General features: G+C 37.1%; 1 protein-coding gene across 1 annotated transcript in view; it reads right to left on the bottom strand.

Moving 5' to 3' along the window:
- The window catches only part of DOCK2 (dedicator of cytokinesis 2), a 292,346-nt gene that overhangs the window by 51,417 nt on the left and 221,987 nt on the right, over window positions 1-18,942 (bottom strand). The window contains exons 30-33 of the mRNA XM_088133619.1: window positions 15,189-15,267; window positions 9,183-9,283; window positions 9,029-9,087; window positions 4,684-4,832 (exon numbers count right to left, since the gene is read on the bottom strand). Coding sequence (XP_087989745.1) covers window positions 4,684-4,832; window positions 9,029-9,087; window positions 9,183-9,283; window positions 15,189-15,267 — 388 coding nt within the window. The remainder of the gene's footprint in view (window positions 1-4,683; window positions 4,833-9,028; window positions 9,088-9,182; window positions 9,284-15,188; window positions 15,268-18,942) is intronic.

Below are 18,942 nucleotides of genomic sequence, written 5' to 3'. Positions count from 1 at the left end.
TTCTTCCCTTGGGCCTAAAATATTTATAAAATTACAGTGAGAAACACACTGTCAAAAAGGCAAGACACATGTCTCCTTCAAAATATCATCCAACTGCTTAATATTTTTCTTCTCAAATAGATATTGGTATTGTATCTTCTTTTCAATATTACATTTCAGTTTAAGGATAACTTCAGTATGTCATTTTTCAAGGGACCACCTGTCTCTTTGGAAGGACCATGGGAAGCAAAGTTCACAGTGAATCCACATCCTACCAGCAAGTATTTAGCATCAGAATTGCTATAGGCACCTGTCTAATATTTTAACTCTTGGAAAGGAAAAGTGACGTTTAAAATGCTCACATCCAGGGATGGAAATGGAAGTTAAAGGAATTTAAACAGGGAACCCCAAATATAAATACATGTTGCTTGCAGGATCAAAACAGTGTTATGCATATGACTTAAACTTTTCTAAAAAAAAGCACATCTGAAAAAAAATTAATCATAATCCCCCACTTGTTTAAACAGAATTTTAATTTATAATGCAATGTATTCAGAATATTTTATTCCTAAAAATAACTTTTGATTTCAAGCTGTTTTCTTTTTACTTCTCTTTTGGCAGATATTCATCAGATCAGCAAATGCAACCAATGGTAGATCACTCAGAAGTATTCTTTTAGCTGGGGCATTATAATGAACACGTTTCCGTATAGTGTTTGATTTCAAAGCTCCCACTATACCTTGAATTGTATGGATGGATCCAAATTACCTAGACTTATGCATACATAATTTCTATCAATATCAATTAAAACTGTACGTGAGCACTGGAGGGGTGCAGCAACATTCAAGACATTGCTTTTCAGAAGGGTTTGAATTGATAATTCATCTTGAAACATGAAAGGAAAAATATTTAGTATCTAAAAATTGTGCTTGATCTGAATGATACCTTCTAGTAGATTAGTTGCTAAACCTGTTTATAATTATTCCCCATTCCTGAGTGCCCCCCACAATTTTTTTTTGAAAAGCAAATGTGAATCTTAGAATCACTGAGTCATAGACCCCTAGGATGGGAAGGGACTTGGAGGTCTTCTAGTCCAGCCCCCTGCCCAGGGCAGGAATCCTCAGATCATCTCAGACAAATGGCTGTCCAACCTCTGCTTGAAAACCTTCAAAGATAGAGCCCCCATGACTCCAGGAGGCAGGCTGTTCCACTGCTTAATAGTTCTCATGGTGAGGTAATTCCTTTTTCCTTCCTCTGTGAAGTTTCCACCCATTGGTTCTTGTCTTATCATGGACAATAAATCCATGCCTTTATGACAGTCCTTCAAGTATTGGAAGGGTTGCTATTAAGTCTTCCCTTAAACATCTCTTCTTCAGGCTAAACACACTTAGTTCCTTTAACCATTCTTATAGGATTTAGCCTCCAAGCCCTTACTCATCATTGCACTCTTTCCAGTTCTTTAGTATCCTTCTTGTAATATAGCAATCAGAACTGGACACAATATTCCAGGTATGTTCTAATCAGTGCAGCATAGAGTGGAACTATCATTTTCCATGATCTGATATTATACCTCTGTGGATGTAACGCAAAATTGCACTGGCTCTTTTGGCAGCTGCCACACACTGCTGGCTCATGCTTAATCTGTGGTCTACGAGGATACTCATATTATTCTCACAAGCACTACTGCCAAGACTGGTACCACCTATCTTGTACCTGTACATCTGGTTTTTCCTGCTAAGTGCAAAACCTTAAATTTCTTGCCACTGAACTGCATACTGGTGCATAGACTCCAATATTCAAGTCTATCAAGACCCCTTTGAACCTTTAGTCTTCTTCCTAAGTATTATTAATCTTTCCCCCAATTTTGTATTGCCTGCAGACTTAATGAGCATCCCATCCAATACCCATGTCTAAGTCATTTATTAAAACGTTAAAGAGCACTGGGCCAAAGATACAACCCACGACACTACCCCGTTCATATCTCTCTCCAAATAAACATAGATTCATTAAGGACCACATGTTGGGTATGGGTGTTCAACAGCTGCACTCGATCTGGTAATGGAATCATGCATCCCATATTGGTCATTGCTACAAACCACAAAAATCCATCCAAAAACATCTAAAGCACACCTGAAGACCCAGTTACCAAAGAAGAAAAAACAGGGTTCTTCTACAACTTACAATGTAAGGACTATAATAGCCACTATGTAGGACAGACAGATAGAAGAATACATCCACAAACATCAATTGGCAATCAGAAGACATGACAAAGCTCCTTAATCTTGCAACACATAGACTGAATCATCTACTGTTTCAACTGAGAAACTTAACATTTTAATTCAAGCCAAATCCAAAAATGCCAGGGAATTCCTGGAAGCCTGAGAGTAGACAAATCAGCCCAGTCAGACTGACAAACCCCCTCTACATACCATTTAAAATATACAACCAAAAGCCAAGAAAGGAAACAAACATCACTCCTAGCAGGCAAAACCCAGATAAGCAGACAATGGCACCAGATAAATAACCAAGGAAGAAACAATGTTCCAATCAAGGAGCCATCAAAGAAGAAACCACGCCCCAACCAAGACTGGCAGGAGAAGCTGTTATATATAAACAGTGAGCAAATTCCAATCTCTCATGCACTGATGTTGTTACCTATGCTGGTAACAAAATGTCTGTAGGAAAACAGTCTTGGGCATGGGGTCTTGAGGTCAAGTGAGCCCATCACTATGAGTTGTTGTTGTTGTTGTTATTATTATTGGAGTTGGGTTTGTTTTCAGCCACCATTACTTTTCTTATATTTCTTATCATGTATGTTTGACTGGTTTTAACCCTATGTGTGCTGCCCAGAGTCGCAATTGTCCATTAGGGAAGAGTATTCCTCAACCGGATTACCTTTGAGTTTTTAAGAAGATTCACCCAATTACAGCCTATCCCAGGGTGCAGCTTTTGGCATCTTCTGATCTATATTCTTAATCTGAAGGAAATCAAAGCATGCACCATATAAATCTCTTTAGTGACTGAGTTGTACCTCAGTGCCTCTTCAATAATTAGTAGAGGATCCATATTTCTTCTTCTTCTTCTTCTTCTTCTTCTTCTTCTTCTTCTTCTTCTTCTTCTTCTTCTTCTTCTTCTTCTTCTTCTTCTTCTTCTTCTTCATTATTATTATTATTATTATTATTATTATTATTATTATTATTTGACCCTGTTTCCTTGCAAAGATCCCCAAAGAAAACAGTTATAAGCCAAGAATAAGGAACAGTAATTAAAATTAGAAATAAAGGACTATGAAGTCAAGAGGAGAACAAACATAGAAAAGCAAGAGGAACTTCAGTCCTGGATTTAGATCAAAAGTGATGTGCTTAGGTATCAACAACACCTCACCTACCAGCTTGTTCTGGCTGATATAACCATGATGCCTTAAAAAAGATGAAGTTCACATATATCCTAGCTGAAGATATTGCTGAGTCCTTTCATCTGAGAGAGAAGTTATGACACATCAAAAAGCAAGGTAAGGATTCCCTCAATTAGAGTTGGATTCTTGATGACTACACTATATGGTAGACATTTACTATAATGGCAACCTATCCAGAAATGGTTTCCCACTGTCATCTCTGGAAAAGTTTCTAGTGAAGCTTACAGTCTTGATTTTTGGTGGTCTCCTGCACAGGGATTTTATTAAATTGAGATTGACTTAGTTTCCATCTGATATCAAAAGCAGATATCATCATGGATTTACTAAAGCATTACTGTCAATTACCTTTGAATTTTCAGTTGTAACTCAATATTTACTGTAGTACCAGATAAAAGATGTTAAATCTTTTACATTGCAGTGCATAAGCAGCAAATGCAGCAGATGCAGCAAAATAGCCAATACAGCAGAGACCAACATATGAAATACTTCAGCCACACAAGCTAGATGGATTTAATGGCTTTGTTTTACACAAATAAATTATATAAAAAGTTGCAAGAAAAACTCAAGGGATGAGGAAATAACCTATCAATCCATAGGCTCATTATAAGATTTTTTTGTGGGGTGGGGTATGTGTGCGCATATGGGAGGAGGGCACTAACCAGCCAGGGAAATTACAGAACAAGAGGAACAGAAATCCAGTATGTTTATTTGTATTTAATTTTCTTGTTTCTTAGTAAGTTTTTTTTTTCTTCTGCTTTTATTCACATGCATGCACAAAAGCTAGAGCCTTGCTTTTTTAAAATGAAGAGTGAAAACTCAGAAGCCCCTTCCACAATCCCTTTGACCCCGCATTAGACTTGACAGGCACCATCTAGAGAGATTCACCTCTGATTAAGTGGAAAGGGCTATTTTGTTACTCAGTTTTATTCCAAACTTTCCCACATTACTGAAACTTGGGTATCTATACATTTCCTCTGTGCAGCAGACTTCTAGCTGAGATCCAGTTTTATATTTTTTCATTCAACCACATATTTTGCTTCTTTACATAATGTGGCCAATTCATTTCAAAAGCTTGAGATACATTTGATTTGTAACTGGTTTATTTATGATTTTATGATTCTGTAAGTGTGGGCTCTCAAATTCTAAGTTCCCACAGAACTGCAAACCTTCTCTTTCCCTTCATTTTATATAGAAGTAGTGAAGAATCACACAATAAAATGTATGCATTTATCTGATAATTAAGAATAATGGCAGGTACACTATCAAATGATACACAAAGATTATAATACCTTTTTGAATTCACCAGTATGTTTATATTCACATAACATCATGTCAAAGAATATTGGGATGGTGGCTTTCCGTAGCTCAGCTTCAGGGATAAGGGTCATTTCTAAGATTGGTCCAACCATTCCTGGAATAAAGCGAATTTTATTCTGTCCTGGAACAATGTGCAGAAGAGAACATTAACAATATCAGCCAATGGTACACCATTATTTCAATAACATTATAACATATCTATTCAATGATTTTGTAACTTTCCTTCTGGATTTTAGAGAGAATATTTTTAAAAGATTGCTGATACAACATTTGTAGGTGAAAAACAAACTATTTACAAAACAGCAACAAATGTCAAAATTGTCTCACATCAATTTTGTAGCTCTTGTATCTTCTATAAGTTACTAAAATATTTGTGATGATTTCCAGTATGGGAGAAGCAATGACTAGGAGATAAACATGTAATGCAGAATGGAATAATACTAGTTACTGCTAATAGCAAATCAGTTTTTGGTTCTTTTGCTAGTTACAATTTGATTCTCTGTCTCCAGCTTCACTTAGTTATTCTACTATGGGTAAATGAATAAATTGCAACCAGGATGTTTTCATCTCAATCATTCAACCATAAGCTACAACCCCACATCTTCATGAGAAAGGGCTCTTTTGTACATGACACAATTTGAATAATGAGAGAGAGAGAGAGAGAGAGAGAGAGAGAGAGAGAGAGAGAGAGAGAGAGATGATAGATATCAATCTTTCACAACTTGGTGCTTTGATATGATTTTTTTCTGACAGCTGCATTCCCAAGATATCTGAAGGGCACTAAGTTGGGGAAAGCTGCTGTATGGCATGCAAGTAAAATGTCCTCTCTATGGCAGTATTGCATTATTTTTGCAAAACCTTAAACCTCCATTGCTGTTGCAGTCCATGAACAATTCAAGATTGCAATATTATGTGTCTGTTTAATATTACATATAAAGTATATTGTACTGCATATAAGATAATCCATATGAGTTGGCAGACTTCTCTTAATTGTTAGCATTCCAAACATTTAATCGCTGAATGTTCTTGGAAGAGAAACTAATTCTATTTCCTCATCCCTTCCCATCAAAACCAATCTATCAGAGAAAACATTACACTAGCCTCTGACGTGTTCTCTTGTCTCTGTCACAATGGACAAAACACATCTGCTTTCATTCCTGGATGAATAATGTCAACCATTAGAAAGCTCAGAATAGAAACAATGTCCTGGTAACTCTATTATAGATTGGCTGCACAGTGACTTAAAGCCACATGAAATAGAGAGCCATAGGCGTCTGCCTTAGGAAGCATTTGCAATTATGACAGATGATGAAAAAAGGAGAAACAAGCTTGTAAATGTCACCTCTAACAAGAAAACCAGACTTCGAATATGCAGCAGCAGGTATAGGTTTGATTTGCTGCATTACAGTGTGGACAAGGCACCTCGTCCAACAAGCAACAAATTGCATGGTGGTAAACATTACACCTACTTTGCAAAGTCTAATTTCCCAATTTGACAGGCATCATCTAGAGATATTCACCTTTGATTAAGTGGAAAGGGTAGTTGGTAATTTTGTCCCTCAATTTTATTCCAAACTTTCCCACATTACTAAAGCTTGGGAATCTATACTTTTCTAGTTGCAGAACAACAGACGAAGAGACAGCTTGGCTGTGCAGATCCCTGCCACTAAACTCCTGATCTTTCAAAAAACCTCTATTTACTTGGCTGTGTGACATTCAGAAAATTGATGGATGCTTCAAAATGATGTTAAGTACAGCTTTCAGGACCTTCCTTCCTTCCTTCCTTCCTTCCTTCCTTCCTTCCTTCCTTCCTTCCTTCCTTCCTTCCTTCCTTCCTTCCTTCCTTCCTTCCTTCCTTCCTTCCTTCCTTCCCAAGAGATTTACAAGCATCATAAAACTTAAAACAATTGAGTAAGGGTAATGTTAATCTACTGTTACATACTTAAATATCTTATATCATTTTAAAACTACAGGTCATTGTTAAAATCAAATTAGTATGCAAGTATCAATAACAGTGATCAGCACAATATGAATCATAAATTAAAGTGAAAAATTACAGTAATTTCCACCTACTAAATAAGAAATCTATCCTTGAGGTATGAGGACAAATTAACAGCTATAACTCTCTAGCCTGAAAGTAGAAAGAAATAAGAAAAAAAGACATACCATTCATGCCATGTAAATCTATCCTTATTTCGCACATGATACAAGGCTTACATGTTAAAGTGTTACATTAAGATAAATTTCAGCTGCAGTACAAGCCCTTGTGTAGAATTATAATCCTAAAAAATTTGCATGACAAATTAAACTCGGTATCAGATTTCTTTTTTCAAATATGAGATTATAACTTCTCCAATGAGAAGAATTCAGTATCCTCATAACTATTACCATGTTAGTTAACTCAGGGTACTTTGTTGGAATATGTTTAGTAATACTAATAGAAGTTAATAGAAAGATGGCAGGTTGGGAAGGAAAGCCAACTTTTAGAATTTGTCTTATTCCATTATAAATCATTTTCCAAAATTGTTGAGCATTACAACATTGCCACCAAACATGAAAAAAATGATCTGAACTGATACAGCTAGGCATTATGATCATTACATTTCCATCAGTTGTTAGAAAATAAATTATCGGTTTTAGAAATCAATATTGGAGTAATATAACTTTGGTAAAGCTAACCTCTAAATGTGATATTCACTGTAAATTTAATATTTTTCTTCCTTTGCAATTCCCACTATTGCATATAATTTATTCTGTCTAAATTTTGGATCTAGTTGTCTACGAATCATTTTAATCTCTTGTTCTAACTGAGCTATTTCATTCTTGCTGGATTACAAGATAGAATGGCTAACCCTATGTGGACTGGAAATTCAGGAGTTGTAGTCTCCATTTGTCTATAATCCTAAAGACCACTTCTCAACTTTTTAATTTAAGAAAAAAATTCAATTTCTTAAAATTCTCTGATGAATTATAATTGTTCAATGTGGTGGTTAGATGAATAGTGAAAGAAAGAAAAACAAATACTTTTTTTCAGGAGAAAACCTGTATAACATCATTGAACATGGTATTGTCTGTTTATAATCAAAGGGCTTTTTTTCCAAGTTACATTTAGTAATTTTAAATATGTGTGGCTGTAACAGAAGTTCCATCTTTTTCTGTATCAATCCGATATTAAGCAGCTGCTTTCATTGCTTTTGCTGTGTTTTTCTAATCTCAAGAGAAAATGTTAGTGCAATACAGTGTTGGATATAATGATAGTTGTATCCAAATATCTTTTGCATTACTATGCTGAAATAAAAACATAGTCTCATGCAGCTATGCCTGTTCTGAAGTAACAACCACAGATAGCAATAAAAAATATAATTCATGCTGATATATTGAAACCTAAATAAATGGATTCTCCCTTTGCATGGAAGCAAACAGACACACTTGCTAAGTATGAGATAAACCCTGGTGGCTAGACATTCCATTTTCTTGCATAGGAGCTTCCGTTCAAGCTGCAAAACTGCCATGAATTACAATTATAGGATGGACCAGCTCCAATTTGATCCCTGCTGACTTGGCAGTAAGTTAATCAAGTCCAAGCTCAGCTTATTCAACTGTACTTCCTTGTCCCCTCCATACACATTATTTCCATAGGCTTGGACAGGTACTATGTATTTGCTTAGAAACTGGGAATCCCAAATGCTACTGAACAGAACACGTTGGTCATTTTGAATTGCATACATATAAATAAAGCAAAAAGTGCTGTTAATGCAATAAAAGTTATAAACGTTTCAATTGAAAGAACAGGAGTAGGAGCAGCTCTACATTTCTATAACCAAATCTAAAACATATACTCTTGTCTCTGAACAGGAGCTCATTTTCTAAACTGACACTCAAAAAAAAGGAGAACTTTCTCTAACACTGACATTCAGGGATGTTATTCCCTTTACCTGGAGTAATCCATGTTAATGGCAGCTTTCTATAACTGTTGAAGTTACTAGTCCTCAAGGTGATCACAATGCTTTTTGATATAAATGAAAGCTCTCCTCTTATTCCTCTTTGTACCCTGAAGATATTATTTTCATTTTGTCTCCTTGTTCCAGTTCTGTAAAAATACTGAGTAATGTTGCATGTGTACAAGTTTCTATGTTAGGCATGTTGCTATCTTCCAGGCATTCAGGCAAACAATACTTTGTAAATAAGGATGCAGGTATTTCATAAGACAAAATAAATATAATAAAAAATTTTTTAACCAAGTGGAATTTCTTATTAGAAACGATCCCCATTAGAACCCGAAGAGGCACATCTTTGCTTTCAAATACTCTAACTTACCAAGTTTGTACCACATGTCACGGATAGCAAAACCAATTAAACGTCTCATGTCTCCATATCTAAAAGAGAAAACAGAAGTCATTATCTTCATCCCAGCTTTCTTGTCTAAATGAGAAGCAAAAATCACTTTTAAATGATTAAAAACAAGACCTACTTGTTCAGGATCTTAATGCATTTACCATGGGAGAATTGCTCTAGCTGCAAGGTGTCCTGGGTGATAAAAGCCACCGCAAGATGAAAATAGTTGTTCCAGAGCTGTAAATTGAGCAGAAGACAGGACACTGAATTGTTGTAATGCATTTCCCTTGAAATGGAAGGTGGTATTAAGCTGTGTGAAACCTAAATAATTTATGAAGGCAGCCAGCAGAAAGGATTTAATATGATGCAAAGTTGTATGCTATGATTACATTGCAATTAGAATAAAAAGGCAAGAGTGTGGTTTTTATACCCGCTGGCCCGCATTCCCTGAGTAGCATCTGGAGATTCGCATGGGGTCCATTAGCTAATAAACAATAAACTACAAGTTACAGCATACCCTGAGAACTTCTGCATACACCAGGTTAATAACAATTCCCCATATCCAACCAAGGAGTGCAGATTTAAAGGATTATGGTATCATAAGTTAATAAATGCTATGGGGGGGGCGGGAACCTTCTTACTTCAACAAAATTAAATTCTAAAAGATGCACATAAAATATGGTCAAAGATCATCTATTATTCTAAGCTCAAGAATTGTACTATGAGGCTATGAAGAGTTCTGGATTTTCATCAACTTCATTTTCATCATAACTAACTGATGACATTTTGACCGCATTCCATGATGATGAGAAACAGAAATACATAACTCCATGTTCTTGGAATATATTTTGTCCCTAGTTTACAAATATCAGTACAGCAGTATCTTTACAGCAAAATTGACCTATAGCAAAATTTGCATATAAAAACCTGCAACAGCATAATCAAAATGGTTCCTTGTTTTCCCATACAAGGAAGATATTCCCATCTGATAATATTTTTATAATAGTTCAGCAAAGTATAAAGTGTGGGTGATATTTATTTCCACATATTGCACCTCCATCAGTTGAAAGAGCTGATACTGTATATTCATATTAACTGTCTCTTAATAAACTTCAGAGAGGTATACTATAAAGAACACAGTCAAATGTATGACAACGTGAGGTACTAGACTTTGCTAAAACCCAAATCATTCTAACATTAGGGGTATGATAGGAGTCTTGGGGTATGAATTTTATGGCTGATGAACTTTTGTACAGCTACAGCTATTAGAGACCTGGAGGGTGGGGCCCAGTTCCATCATAGCCAATGGACTATACGGGGACCTGGAGATTGGACAGTTGTTGAAATAATGGTATTCTGCCTTATTTATGCTGCTCAAGCACTTCTAAAGACATATCATCCAGATGAACTTGGTCTGGTAGTAATATGGAGCTGTTTGGATCAGAAGTGGAAAAGGTGTTTGGAGAGAGTGTGTGTGCTCCTTCTGTACCTCCTTAAAAAACATCCTGTGCCTTTTTCTGGCCTTGCATAGTAGTTACGTAGTCTCGGAAAAAACATATGTTTGAATTAAGGAGGCACTGTATCCCAAGTTGCTTTGGAGCTGGGTGCTGCTAATAAATAAATAAATGAATAATGAATGAATGAATGAATGAATGAATGAATGAATGAATGAATGAATGAATGAATAAAACATCCATTATCCTGGGACTGTGGGGCAACCATGTGAGCCCAGGAAGAGTTGTCACTTCTTTAAGAAGATGTCAATAGGTATCAATGAGCATGTCAATATCCCCTGAATATTGAAAGACATGTTTTGCTTCAAACCCAAACAGCTGTGCATCCTTGCTGACCATGTACTTGTGCAGCCCTTTCAAAGAAATCTCCCTACTAGAAGGTGAACCTGTGTTGCTGATATTCTTCTAAGACTCCAAGGGAAATATCAATCTTGTGTAAGATCTGTATTCATTCTTCTATGAAGTCAATATTTCTCTCACCACAACTCTTCCCCTGAAGGCAATAGTTGCTGGGTGATGTTCAGCCAAAGGAAAAATGGCCACTGAGGGACAGAGCCCAGTAGATGGATGGAAGGGAACTGTCCTGAAATGGGCCAATTGGAACCCAGCAGGCCACCAATCTCTGAAGATCTCCTATTCTTGTTTCCTACATACACTGTATATCAACCACCAGAAGGAAGAGGATTACAGTCTGTGCCATTTGTTCTTTTCTCATTTATAAAATTAGCAAATTTACCTTCCTTGCAATATCTCACTTGCATTTACATCAGAAGTCAGTTATATCCACAGTGTAAACTGTCCCACATTCGTCCTCCAAACACCATTAATTAAATAAGTTTGCAGAAGGACCAAAACAGAAGCCATCTATCAAAAAGTAGGGTCACTTAATTTACTACTATAATTTGCTAGGATGAAAAATTAATCAATGTTACAGATTCAAATGCTTATAGAAGGCTAAGAGAATTGGGGACAAATGGATCTCTTATAACCCTAATATGTAAATTTACAGGAAGACCAGACAATTTCTGCGTCAACCATCTTCTAGAAGATTAAAAACCCATTATTACTTGTGCAATAGCCAAATGCTGTGTTGCCACGATGAAAATAAGCATAACTGGTCACAAAATAACCACTTCTGTTTTATTCATCACTTCAGATTTAATATGTAATTTAGATTTAGATTATAGTGTTTTAGGTGATATGTATGTTTACTCCATAGATTGTAATATTTTAGATTTACATTTGCACAGGTAATTAACACACTATTATAGTAGCGTATGTTACATTTTTATTTGTTATTTTATCTTTGTTATGCTAATATTTTGTTTCATCTATTTGATTTTACCTTTCTGTTCTATTTTTTTCAAATTTTGTTGGTCACTGACCAAATAAACAGTATTATGATTTTGTATAACCCAATGTACTACATGTATCTAATAGCACTGTTAAAAAGGCATCTATAAACAGTCCAAACCATCTCTTATATCATATATTCTATCATTTACAAAGACTGCATTTATCCTCAAAAAAATTGCCAGTGTGGGATGTTTAGAGAAGGAATGGGAAGCATCTCAAAGTTCATGTTGCTTCTAAGCTATTCAATAAAGTGGAACTTTCAGAAACTATTGAAATATTTCTTTCCCCTATAGAGATATTCAAGCCCTCATGTGCGAAAAAATGTGCCCAAACACACAAGGGGGAGCTGAAGGCAGGGACAGAGGAGGAAAAGATAGAGGGAGAAAGAGACATGGCCGCTCCTGCAAATTGATGTGTGAAGTTTTCCATTGCTACATGAGGAGAATAAATCTCACTTGATAGAATCCCATTTTCTGTGCAATTCTTAAAGAGAAAGGATCAATCTAAATTCAGGGCCAGATCAAAGTCATAAATTTCCCTATTCTGTCCCCATGACTGAATTCACTCACAATTCAAACACACACATATAGAAATCCATACAAAGCCATGCCCTGTCTTTTTTGTAAGGAAAAATTAGAACTGTGCAGTGGAATGTGTGATATCCATCTATTGTTAAATAGTGGATATTGGTGCAACAGATGTCTGAATTTTCATTGTGGCGGTTTGGGCAAAAAAAAAAAAAAATGCTTTGAATGACATTTCATAATTTTTGAAACACCAGCTGGTAGATCATAAATAAGTAAATGAAAAATCAATAAATATGCATTGGCTGCTGCTTGTAAGTTTCAAAGGAAATAAAAGCCCCAAAACAAATATTTCTTGTAAGATTGGTGAAGCATTTATGCCAACCACTTCTACAGCAATTTTTTTCTCTAACACCAACATATAGAAAGTTCCAAACCAAAGAACTCAGTATAGGTCATCCTCAACTTATGACCACAATTCATCACTAAGCAGTGCAGTCATTAAGTGAGGCATCACATGATCGCACCTGATTTTACAACCTTTTTTGCTGGCGTCATTAAGCAAATCATGCAGCTGTTAAGTGAATCCAGCTTCCCCCATTGACTTTGCTTGTTGGAAGCCTGAAAGCCTGGGAAGGTCGCAAATGGCGATCGTGTGACCTTGGGATGCTGCAGCCATTGTTGCATGCCAGTTGCCAAGTGCCTGAATTTTGATCACATGACTGTGGGGATACTGCAATGGTTGTTAAGAGCAAGGACCAGTCGTAAGTCACTTTTTTCAGTACCATTGTAACTTTTGAATGGTCACAAAATGAATGGTTGTAATTCGAGGACTACTTGTAACTGTTTAATCACAATGGGCAATGTTATTTAATTTCTGATGCAGGTTTGCAATAAAGATAACTAGGCGCTGCCCCTAAAAAAGAAATGGGCATGCACTTTGCTTGCCAGTTCTATATGCTTTTTGCTCATTGCAGATTCCCCCAATAAGCACAGCTATAGTCCTTCCCTCAAATATAAAATAATACTTGGAAGAAAACCCAGTGCTCTTTTACATGTATACAAATACTGATGAATCATATCCACCTATTGGATAGAGTGATGAAATCTGAGCAGCTTATTGGCTGCCTGGCTTTGGGGGAGGGGTTGGCTTCATCAGCTATCTTTTTTTTCTTCTTGTTATATTTTGTTTTATTTTAACTTTTATCTATAAGATGCACAGACTTGCTATGGAGTCAGGCATCCTCAAAATTGAAATAATAATGGGGGGGGGGGGAAAAATGGAATTATTTTGTTCCGTTGCATTTTCAGCATGCTCAGTGGCATACAGTATGTTAAATCTAAGAGGGCAAAGAAAATGATGCTTTATCATTCATGCTGTGGCTTGAAAACAGCTATTATTCATTATACATGCATTTACATTAATATTATTGACATTTACAATATAAATTTTGTAGCCCACATTTTGACTTGTCCCATTCTGGGACAAGTAAAAAAGGAAGCTTAAGGTCCTTTCTGTGGCCTCTTTTGAAATCTTATTTTGATTTTATACTGAGTGCTTCAAATTACCTGACAATAACAAATTCTGTCTGATAATTTAAGTTTCTGGTACTTTGCTTGTTGCTCAGATCTATAAGCACTATGTTAAAATATTTAATTATGTGGGAATTCAATCTGAAAAAGTAAGTCTTCATCTTCTTGAGGCCTTACTATAAATAACACTCGTTTCTATATGTTGGGTAATTTCCTCAATAATTGTTTCATTATTTCAATTAATTAATTGAAATATATCTGCTGTCCATTCTCATTTTGTGGCTCTAGGCAGCTTAGAGACATTTAGAGTTCATTTTAACTTTTGGCATAACAATTAAAACTATTTAAAAAACCATCAACATAAACAGGCTTGGGTAAAAAGTATGTTTTAACTCACCCCCTAAACTGTAATAAGTTATGTAATGGTATGTGGGAATGTGTAATGGCCTGTAATGGTATGTGGGAAAGACCTTGGGAGATGGAGCGAAGAGATGCTGCCTAGGAAATGGTCAAATAAGAGCGGGCACAGCCCACAGCTGCATAGTGGGAAGAGCAAGAGGCTGTAAAGAAGACGGTGGGAGATTTGTACGTTCAGACTTGCAAGATTCTGTTCATGTAACCTTACAATAAAGTAGAGTAAGCTTATCTGGTTGTGTTTTCTGTCTGGTCTACTGGGAAGGCTGACAGAAATCTTACAGGGAGGGTTCCTTCTGAGCCTCTTGCTCTGCCCACTATACAGCTATGGGGTGTGCCCTCTCTTACTTGACCATTTCCTAGGCAGCATCTCTTTACCCCGTCTCCCAAGGTCTTTCCCACATACCATTACAGGGCCACACTCAACTTCAGCTGGAAATTGTTCCAAGAATAGGCCCTCCATAGCAAAAGCAAAATGAGCTCTTGATATTAAAGGTATCTGCTCAAAACAAGCATGTTCTGATATTCTAATGAAAATCTATCTAGATGTGATGCCCTATTATTGCATCATTATTTATTCTACAAGTCTATTCCCAAATCAGTCAAATTGGTAAAAGCAGCAGACAGAGAACCTTATAATAATCAAAAGATCAAAAAGTGGGGAAAAAGTGGTGCTGCCGAACCAGGTGGCCTCCAGATGTACTTCATCCCCTTTTCCAACCAGTTTGGAAAAATACTGAAACAAGTAGCTGCAAAACAAGTAAATTCTGAATTTTTATAAATGATAAATAAACCACTTACTTGTTCTTCAAAATTCATGTTTTCCAGAAACTTGTGGTTCATAGTCTCAGAAAACTTGTTGATGGCTCTCAGAAATACTCTAAAGAAAAACAAGATGAAATTCAGGTCCAGTATTTCTGAATTTTATCCCATTAGCTGGCATCAAAGCAAAACTAAATGATGAATGATAACTTTTTTTGTTTATACAAATTACGTGTATGGACACCCACATTGGAAATAGTGGCTCTGGGAGACCTAACTAGTGTTAAAAAGATAAAAAACAGAATAACCAATACAAAGCACACAATAGCACACCACAGTATGGCATAACTGAGGCCAAGCCACCACATATTTCACTTCCAAAGCCATGGCAGGACAGGCTTATCCAACTTCCTGGCCCAACGCCCAGGAAAAAGCCAGGTTTTCAAGGTATTATAGGAAGCCAACATGGTTGCACCCATCCAAATCTTGGGGAATATGCTATTCCAAAGGGCAGGTGATGTGCTAGAGACTCAGACTTAGAATACAAATTGCTCTCAACAGTCTATAATAAATGGTACATTTTATACAAGGACATATTCCTTTCAATTTCTGATTTGAAATATATTCTAATTAATATTCACCACAGCAAATAGGCTGTCTTTTGGTGTGCTGCATAACTACAGTTTGTTCTTGTGAATATAGCATAATAAATCTTTCACATGCTTCCCATGACATAGTTATATGCTTACTTTTAAAAGACTAAGGGCTTTTTTTAATTGATCAGCCAAACAGAAGTATTAACTTCTTTAATTATTTAGATTGAGTCTCAGCTCATTAGAATTAGCCTCCTACGTAGTGCCTAGCAATATGAAAAACCCACAGCTATTAAATTATATTTATTTGCCAATTATTTTCCATTAGCTATACAGGATATGATTTGAATTAACAAAACCACTCTTGGTTCAAGAACTAACAAGTAAGTAACACTGTTTCCCATAATTAAACAAAAAGGCAGATGAGAATAAGAACCAGAGGCAAATCTTTCTAATGTCCTGTTCTTCCTGACATTAAGGCAATACATTTCTGTTGTTGTTTAGTCGTTAAGTCGTGTCCGACTCTTCGTGACCCCATGAACCATATTGCGCCAGGCCTTCCTGTCCTTCACTGCCTCCCTGAGTTTGCTCAGTTTCATGCTCATTGCTTCAGTGATGCTATCTAACCATCTCATCCTCTGCCGTCCTCTTCTCCTTTTGCCTTCAATCTTTCCCAGCATCAGGGTCTTCTCCAAAGAGATCTCTCTTCGCATTAGGTGACCAAAATATCTGAGCTTGAGCTTCATTATCGATCCTTCCAATGAGCAATCAGGGTTGATTTCCTTTAAGATTGACTGGTTTGACCTCCTAGCAGTCCAGGGGACTCTCAAGAGTCTTCTCCAGCACCACAGTTCAAAGGCATCAATTCTTCGGCGCTCAGCCTTTTTTATGGTCCAGCTCTCACAGCCATACATTACTACTGGAAAAACCATAGCTTTGACTATGCGGATCTTTGTCGGCAAGGTGACGTCTCTGCTTTTTAATATGCTATCTAGGCTTGCCATAGCTTTCCTCCCAAGGAGCAAGCGTCTTTTAATTTCATGGCTGCTGTCTCCGTCTGCGGTGATCTTGGAGCCCAAATAAATGAAGTCTGTTACTGCTTCCATTTCTACCCCTTCTATTTGCCAGGAATTGATGGGTCCAGATGCCATGATCTTAGTTTTTTTAATGTTGAGTTTCAAGCCAGCTTTTGCACTCTCCTCTTTCACCCTCATCAAGAGGCTCTTTAGTTCTTCTTCACTTTCTGCCATTAGGCTGGTATCGTCCGCATATCTGAGGTTGTTGATGATTCTCCCTGCAATCTTAATTCCGGCTTGTGATTCTTCCAGCCTGGCATTTCTCATGATGTACTCTGCATATAGGTTAAATAAGCAGGGTGACAGTATACAGCCTTGTCGTACACCTTTCCCTATTTTGAACCAATCGGTTGTTCCATGACCGGTTCTGACTGTTGCTTCTTGGCCCGCATACAGATTTCTCAGGAGACAGGTAAGGTGGTCTGGTACTCCCATCTCTTTAAGAATTTGCCACAGTTTGTTGTGATCCACACAATCAAAGGCTTTTGCATAGTCAATGAAGCAGAAGTAGATATTTTTCTGGAACTCTCGTGCTTTCTCCATGATCCAGCGAATGTTGGCGATTTGATCTCTAGTTCCTCTGCCTCTTCGAAACCCAGCTTGTACATAGGTACGGTAGTTCTCGGTTCATGTATTGCTGAAGCCTAGCTTGTAGGATTTTGAGCATAACCTTGCTAGCATGTGAAATGAGTGCAATTGTGCGATAGTTTGAGCATTCTTTGGCGTTGCCCTTCTTTGGAATTGGAACGTAAACTGACCTTTTCCAATCCCGTGGCCACTGTTGCGTTTTCCAAACTTGCTGGCATATTGAGTGCAGCACTTTAACACCATCATCTTTTAGTATTTTAAATAACTCAGCTGGAATACTGTCATCTCCACTAGCTTTGTTGTTAGCAATGCTTCCTAAGGCCCACTTGACTTCACTCTCTAGGATGTCTGGCTCAAGGTCAGTGATCACACCAGCGTGGACATCAGGGACATTAAGATCTTTCTTGTATAGTTCTTCTGTGTATTCTTGCCACCTCTTCTTAATCTCTTCTGCTTCTGTTAGGTCCCTGCCTTTTTTGTCCTTTATCATGCCCATCTTTGCACTAAACGTTCCTTTCATATCTCCAATTTTCTTGTAGAGATCTCTAGTCTTCCCCATTCTATTGTTTTCCTCGATTTCTTTGCATTGTTCATTTAAGAAGGCCTTCTTATCTCTCCTGGCTATTCTCTGGAAATCTGCATTCAGTTGCTTATATCTTTCCCTTTCACCCTTGCTTTTCGCATTCCTTCTTTCCACAGCTATTTGTAAAGCCTCATCAGACAGCCATTTTGCTTTCTTGCATTTCTTTTTCTTTGGGATGGTTTTAGTTGCTGCCTCCTGTACAATGTTACGGACCTCCGTCCATAGTTCTTCAGGCACTCTGTCTACCAAATCTAATCCTCTAAATCTATTCATCACCTTCACTGTGTACTCACAAGGAATATGATCTAAGTCATACCTGAGTGGTCTAGTGGTTTTCCCTACATTCTTCAATTTAAGCCTAAATTTTGCAGTAAGAAGCTCATGATCTGAGCCACAGTCAGCTCCTGGTCTTGTTTTTGCTGTCTGTATAGAGCTTCTCCATCTTTGGCTGCAAAGTATATAATCAATCTGGTTTCGGTATTGACCATCTGGTGATGTCCATGTGTAGAGTCGTCTCTTGTGTTGTTGGAAAAGAGTGTTTGCTATGACTAGCTTGTTCTCTTGACAGAACTCTATTAGCCTTTGCCCTGCTTCATTTTGTACTCCAAGGCCAAACTTGCCTGTTATTCCGATTACTCCTTGACTTCCTACTTTAGCATTCCAATCCCCTATGATGAAAAGGACATCTTTTTTTGGTGCTAGTTCTAGAAGGTGTTGTAGGTCTTCATAGAAGCGGTCAACTTCAGCTTCTTCAGCATCAATGGTTGGGGCATAGACTTGGATGACTGTGATATTGAATGGTTTGCCTTGGATACGCACTGAGATCATTCTGTCGTTTTTGAGGTTGTACCCCATTACTGCCTTTCCCACTCTCTTATTCACTATGAGTGCAACTCCATTTCTTCTAAGGGTTTCTTGCCCACAGTAGTAGATATAATGGTCACCCGAATTAA

Source organism: Python bivittatus, unplaced genomic scaffold (genome assembly GCF_059951505.1).
Source record: "Python bivittatus isolate LINGU-HERP-01145 unplaced genomic scaffold, Pbiv_v1 ctg000080_np1212, whole genome shotgun sequence".
In the NCBI taxonomy this organism is placed as follows: domain Eukaryota; kingdom Metazoa; phylum Chordata; class Lepidosauria; order Squamata; family Pythonidae; genus Python; species Python bivittatus.
This window is presented reverse-complemented; position numbering and strand designations above follow the sequence as displayed.